Genomic DNA, 7771 nt, shown 5'->3' with positions numbered 1-7771 from the left:
AGGAAAAATCGAAAGATTTTGGGATGAACGAGTAAATAGCTATTAGATACGACACGTTTAGAACAATTCACATGCATGTGTTTACCTATAAAGATGCAGTAACAAACATATACATTTATGCGTACGCATAGAAAGCACAGTTCTGGAAACTAAGATAATAAATTCAACAATTATATCACATCCTAAATGAAGCAGCACCTTATAAAGAGGTAGTCAAAAAATTCATAAAATTTTGCAATGCATGTGTGTACCTAATATTATGAAGTTGTTACACATCTATGCATATTAATATTAATAAGTTGGGCAAACAATCCAGTGCACATAACTAGTAAACTATATAATATAGATCAATAATTATATCAACAACTAAATGAAGCACCACCACCAAAGAGGTATCCAAAACTTGCAGTAAATATCGATTAAGAACCAAATTTGTTTGATATCAGCCAGACAAACCAATATGAGTACTAATCTGATTAGCTTCGAAGTTAGGTAAATCTTATTATCATCGAAAAGCAAGAGAACACATCAAACTTACTAAAGCAGAAAAACTAAAAGACCATTGTTTTCCGGAAACTGAGAACGGTTCCTTATTTATCAAGTTTCACTCAACTCTCTTGAGCTCTGTCAAACAACCAGATGCAGAACAACGCCACCAGTCAGTTCACCCAGCCAAACTAAACTGATTAGTTGAAGCCAAGTGTACATGGAATGCACGAATTCTCAAGGTAGCATAGCCGAGATTCTCCTCTTGCACACAGGGAAAGTGTTCTCAAGCTTGTTCCACTCTTTGATGCAACCAACATGGTATAAATGGCCACAATCAATTTTTGCAAGGTTTTCTCCGTCGAAATACTCATCCTAAGAGACACGACCAAAAAGAAAGAAATGATTTCAGAATCAAACTTAAGTACCCCTTACCAAGCATATGCAGCAGCGCTCTTTGCTCTCAAGACATGTTGAATTGGCTGCATCGTACTTATGCAAATTAATGTTTAAATAAGGATCTCTTGCTCTGAATCAAGCATAAGCATTTCTCATATGCTCATGGAGTTCAAATAAGGCCTAAAATATTATTTTTAAAAACATTACGTGGATATCACCCATTCAAAGAAGATTCTAATATGTTGTATAAAGTACTAAAAAATAGTACGTTGTGTCAAACACTAAATTATCTGTTACCACAACATTACCTCATCAAAGCCCTACTTTGCTCAACAAGATCCTGCATATCCACTCCAGCTTCTCCCAATTCACCTTCATTTTCTTGAAATATTGAACTCGCTTAGAAGCAGACTCATCGAACACCATACAGACTAAAAAGTTGCATGACAAATATACAAGAATAAAGGATCTAGCCGTAGCTTTGGATTATACCAAAGTGAGAAGGAAATCTGTGACAAGCTTCTTTTTTTCTTTCTATTTTTTACCAAGTAACGATCTCTTTAATGTGTTAAATAACCCTTATGAGTTGCTCTTATCCTGCTTCTAACAGAAGGTGGAAAATAGATAGAGAATGGAACTGCTCTTACACAATCAAGAGAAAGTAGTTACTCATGTAAGCATAACGAGTGGAGATGGTAATCCAACACTAATTCCATACAAATTAGGTTGAAAGACGTAATTAAATAAACAAAAGTGTGCTCTCTCTAAGAGCTTAAGCTTTTAGATGAGATGATCACATATTTCAACATGGTATCAGAGCAAGTAGAGGTCATGTTTTGAGTGCAAGTTCTTACCCATTATAAAAAAAAATCACATGCTTGGTCCATGAAAAAAAACTAGGCCGCGCATAAAATAAACATGTTATGTGCAACTAAACACGTGCACATAAAATAAACCTCAATTGAAAAGTCACATCATTCCAATTCATATTCATATCGACAAAAATCCACATAAAAAATTGGTGTTGGCATTCGAGTTGCTGAGCCAAGTCAGGTTAGAACGCTAACTTCGTCTATTATTTATTAGTTTTCAATGAAATGATGCTCTGTCTTTTGTTTGGCACAATATGTGAAATTTAGGCCATTGGAAACGTACAAAAAGCTACTATTCGGATTAAAGGAGTGCACAACCTGGTGGGAACATTTTCATGAAAAATACAGCAATTAAGCTTTGTAAATTAATCATATGTAAATACCCAAAAAGGAAAAAGAAAAAGAACTAAAATGGAAAAAACTTACAAGTTAGCAAGACTTTAAAGAGTCATCAACTAATACCGTAATACATATATTTATGATTAATGCAATTTAACGAGAAATTATTGGACAATAACAATAAAAGTTTTCTAAGCGACAAATATATAAACTTCTTAATTAGTGTACGATTACCAAGAAATATTCTAGAAAAATTTGATCATCTCTAAATCCTTTCCAAAACTCAATAGCCACAATGAGCCCAATTTTGTTAAGGTATAGATGGCTAAATAATGTAGAACAACCAAATTAGAAAAGAGAAGTGCAACTGAAACCTTAGTAAAGTGAAAAAACTTAACTGGAATAATCGTTTGCATAAATGGGTTGATCACATTTGTCGTTCTTTCTCCACTGCCAATATTAGAAGAAATGAGAGCATGAGTATTTTCAAGCAATGAGGTCGACATCAGACTCCCAATCGCCTGACAGAATAAGCAAAATTCACCATGAGAACAATGGTTTACATCCTCTTGGTTAGACAGGAATTCAGCAGTGCCCTCGACTAATGCAAAATCATTATGTCCAAGTTCACGGATATGATTGTGAGAGTTATGTATCGCTATTCTAGTCAATTCTTTATTGGTAATGCAAAGCCAAAGTTTCTTTGTGGTTCCTTTTTTCTTACTTATCTTTTCTCCTATATGAAGTGCAAATGTCCCACATAGGTGGAGGAAAGTCTTTCCTTCCTCCTTATATTGAATTGTGTGTTGTTGGGTTAGTAAATAGGCTAGAACAAGAGATGGCCTCGTGCACATGAGAATTGGGCTCCATAGGCAAAAGTGATGAATTTGCCCCCCTAGTTAAATTCTAAAAGAACCTATGATCTCTATGTTGGAGTTTTGACTCTGGAAAACTACACTTTCCAATAATTTGATTATGAATAGGATTGCAACTAATGAAGTATTTACATTTTTGTATATTAACATATAGAAAAGAAATAGGATTAAAGCTTATTAAGGGTATAAAGTCGTTTAATATCATAAGGGTATTTTGGCCAACCAATATTGAGACGGTTTACTATGTACCTTATTATCTTTGCAAATCATAATTTTTTAAAACGAAGTTAAATGGTATGTAGAAAATTTCACCTTTAGTTAATCCTTCCCCCGTTCTTCTTAAAGTCAATATGAAGTAACATTTATAAGTGAGGCCTAAATCCATTTTAGTTTTGCAAAATATTATTTTTTGATATTTTAGGCTTATCCGAAATTGTCCAAATACATCCTTACGGAGATTACCCTAATATGTCCGATTCATTACATGCACTTTATTGTGCGGATTGTAACCTCGAGAATTAAGTGACCCATTATTCAAGAGTTAATGCCAATAATTATATTCCTCTATTATTGATTTATTGGCATAATTATTTTCTCTTCTACACAAAAGTTAATATTTTCTACTTTACGGGCAATAGTTTGTGCAAGCTCCATACTTCCACCCCCGGTGCAGGTGTTCGAGAGTTGTTGTGGAACCTTGGGGAGCATACCGAGCTAAACGATTTGCACTGTGGTCGGTCCGGAAATCACTTTCAAGGCAGTGGCTTTCCACAACACACAACAGTGGTTTTAAGATTTGTTTTCTTGTTTTACTTGTTACTGATATATATTGTTCTCAATTTTTACTAACAGATATCATCCCTTCTTTGGGTAGAACTTCCATCTCTTGGCATATTAGCAGGAGTTGAATTAGTAGTAGCATTAAGAGTTCCACTAAAGGTCAAGCTGTCAGCATTAGATCTCGGATCAACCAATCCAGCTCGCCATGGTTTGTTGCATGCCTTCATCCCAAGGACCAGTTGGAGGAATATTTATTCTAGAACGATTATAATTTGGTGCGACTCATTCTTTTGATTTTTCTACTGAAATTCAATATCTAAGATGGATAAAAAGATAAAGTGATCAATATTATCTACTGCTACACCCAACATTGAATAATAAAGCTTTTGATCTACCCATCTTCCAGATCCTTGAATTCATCACTTCTTGCATTGGAAATTTCAGGTGACCTTGGCAGGGGACTGGAAGTTACCAATTCCTGAGTGAAAAGGTGAGGCTAGCATCACTTGGAAAAGAAAGTGATTCAGAATAAGATGAAAGACAAACAAACTTCACTACAAGTCAATTACTCAACAAAAATTAGCCAGATTTTACTCTTCGTAGAAGAACGTCTTAACACATTTATTGTTGCCAGTAGATATTTTAATCAAAGTCTATGCGCTCTCTTTTTTAGAGTAAACCAAGTTCAATATCCTGATTATAGTCTACTTCACGCCATATAGAAGGCCACTCCATCATACCCAAGATTTCCTGGCCATGTTAAACTGATAGCCGAAGCTAGCAACATTTCACTTTTTTTAGCATACACCCTAATTGTTTTTTGTTGTTCGAAATATCAACAGTAACATGCTAAGTATAAGATGTCAGTCGAATAGGAAGACCCATAATTGCATTTAAGCAAGATAGGAACAGGACACAGTAGTACCACGATAGTCTACTTATGCATTGCTCCAATGGTATGCCCAAAGGGCTTTGGTGAAAGGTAATCCTTCTTGACAGTGAAATTTATAAATAGACTGTTATATGTTGCAGATCATTTTATAAGAATTATTACATAGTGAACACATTTACAAACCAAACAATTCGTTGAAAAGTACCTTAAGAGTTGAGTCTGCTCTGACATGATCACTTGTACTGCTTTCATTGGAATAGATTAAAGCGAATCAAGGAACCTAGCAAAGCCTTCAGGATTATTGCACTGATCATTATTCTCACTAAACTTCATCCCAAGTAGCACGCACATGTGCTGATCATTATATAGATCCAAAGTTCCACCTACGTTAAACAAGGCAAGTGCAAATTTAGTTTTTATTGCATAGCAGCTTCACTGATAATGAACTTCAAACGTGGTCTAGCCATTTTCGGAAAAGTCAAAGAGCAAAGTTGCAGCAGAGGAGCTAAATGATGCATAATATCAAAAGAATAAATAGACGTTTTAGTACAGATTCACAAAAGAATGAACAATCACATCAACAAAGCACACTAGTTTCACTGCTTACCTGAACTCTGACAAATGCTATCAGGTAGAGCCTGGAGAAGCTCGTGTTCATATTCATGGATGCCTCTTGAACCCAGAAGGTACACTAATTGTTAACATTAATGTTCTCAGATAGATATAAACATCCAAACTGCTGCGCTTTCCTTCAACCTGAGACCGAAGATATTGTAGTCATTAGCATTCCCGTAGGTGAGCCCAAAAATGCATGCAAGGATAGCTTTCATATTCCCTCGGGCTTTCATTCAGATGGAGGTAGTCTTAATTCATCAACCAAACATAAAAGTAAGAGAGGCAATTCTTGAGGACACTGCATAACAATTTCATAAATTTCATCTACTTCTCAGCAAATATTTCATAAATTTCATCTACTTCTCAGCAAATATTAATGCCCACAATTCATGCAGATATAACACCGCCGAAATAGAGTGCTAATACAGTTAAATTGACTGAGTGGACATAGCATGTATTATAGAAGCAATCATTCATTTACTTTGTAGGTAAAGAAACTAAAGACTAATTAGTTATCCCAAGGGGCTCAAAAAACGTAGATGTTCAAAGGAACAGATAAAGATTCATTCTGCATTTTGAATAATTTTTAATGATCGTAAATCCAAGAATAGAAAGAAGTTCACAGCAGAAACTTAGGGTAATGATAATGATAAAGGAAGTTTTTATGATAGTAGTCTCTTGGGATAAGACAGAGCAATTGCAAGATCTTTGAAAATCTAGCCTTATAAAAAAAAATTGTTCTAGAGAGACAGTAAATTATGACATCTATTACATGTTAACACATCCACATAAAATAAACACCAAAGTATTCCATGATTCCATCTAGAGATTTCAACTTGATGGATTTAATGACCCCCTTCAACTCAGAATATCAATATCCCAATGGAACATGCAGCTCAACAAAAGGAACCACACAATGGTAAAAGTAAAATAGCAAAGTATGTAATAATATATGCACTTCAACTTACTTGGAAATAGATAAAAGAATGAATAAGAACCAAAAAAAGTACTAACATCCTTGTTGTTCACAATTAAAAGTAGCAGGTTTGTTGTTCATAGTTAATACCTGGACAATCCTAGATATAATATGTAACCAATATTGACTAATTCATATTCATCCAAGCTCATCATAAGAGACAACTACATCTTCATTAGAATTAATCTCTTATTGGTATTAATATGTCCTTGCGCAAATAAAAGGATAGAAAACAATTCTTGAGTAGTGGAACAAAAAATAGACCAGATATGTATGCGTAGCATAAGTGTACTATTAAATTTTTAGTAAAGACAAACTTGTACCAACAAAATCTATGACAGACTGACAACGATTCCTTAAAACAAAAATCAACTAAAATTTATTTTAAAACTACATAAAAGACACCAAAATTAAAATTTTAGAAGAATTTCTGAAGATTTCACGGTAAAAGAAAAAATTGTTGGAAGTTGATAAAGCATACACAATATCAACATGCACTTAGTTCATCCATTGCCGTGAGCGATGAGATAAGCTACTGATATCCATGTATGGAATTGGTGTAATTAAATCCTGAATCCGCCTCTTGACGTGTTTGTTTGTCATAACTTGCAATTATAGTGTAATTACAAGCATACTTACGATTGGTTACAAGCATAAAGAGGTGTAAAATGGGTTAGGGGCGTTGGTTGCCACATGTAATTACATTGTTAGATTAGTTTTAAAATTAATATTTGACAAATATGTGCCTTTATAAATGATATATTAAAATTAAGTATTTAAGATACATATTGTTTCTTGAAAATAATTAATAATCACATATTTGTAAAATATTGTAAAAATAGTTCTATATATTTTTCAAATTAATAATGTTTTAATTTAATTAATTATAAAAATTAAAAGCACACATTTTGTATGAGCATCATGGGCTGGATGTTTGACAAAAAGATTAATATTTATACAAATAATGTCATAACATTATTCAGTTATTTGACAAAAAAATAATCTATCAATCGTAAGTGGAAAATGAATAAGATGCAATGTAAAACAACAAGTGAATTGTACTAAAGCAAATAAATTGAAATCGAAAATATAACCTAAATTCAAAATCCACAAAAAAAAAAGAAAAAAAGAAAATTAACATGATACTTTTTATGTCAAATCCCTTTAATTTATTGCATAACATAAAATAAGTTCGACGTGATTTAAGTAAATATAATTCAAAAGAAAGTCAAAGTATGTATAAGTCTATATCCTTATTCAATAACGGAATTTTACTTTAATAAGATCACTCGTTATTTGTCAAGTTTGTTAATGACACATTCTTTCTAATATTAAAAAGTGTAGTTTCAAAAACTAGAATAATAAAATAGTTACGTTAAATAAAGAAAATAAAAGATAATAATATTAAAATATTAAAATAAAAAAGAAATTAAATAATAGAAATAAATATAAATTAAAAAGAAAAGAAATTATATCTTAATTACCTTTAAATAGGGCAGCGACCCAAGACTAGCACGCACCTCAATTGTTTTGGTTT

General features: G+C 32.9%; 1 protein-coding gene across 1 annotated transcript; it reads right to left on the bottom strand.

Moving 5' to 3' along the window:
- Positions 1-723: 723 nt before the first annotated feature.
- Positions 724-3978, bottom strand: LOC132057993 (uncharacterized). The gene is made up of 4 exons (XM_059450566.1): positions 3822-3978; positions 1194-1284; positions 922-1015; positions 724-861 (listed from the first exon to the last, which is right to left on the bottom strand). Exons 1-4 carry the CDS (start codon positions 3976-3978, stop codon positions 724-726), a joined length of 480 nt encoding a protein of 159 aa, XP_059306549.1.
- Positions 3979-7771: the final 3793 nt, after the last annotated feature.

This window comes from Lycium ferocissimum, chromosome 5, assembly GCF_029784015.1.
Source record: "Lycium ferocissimum isolate CSIRO_LF1 chromosome 5, AGI_CSIRO_Lferr_CH_V1, whole genome shotgun sequence".
NCBI lineage: Eukaryota > Viridiplantae > Streptophyta > Magnoliopsida > Solanales > Solanaceae > Lycium > Lycium ferocissimum.
This window is presented reverse-complemented; position numbering and strand designations above follow the sequence as displayed.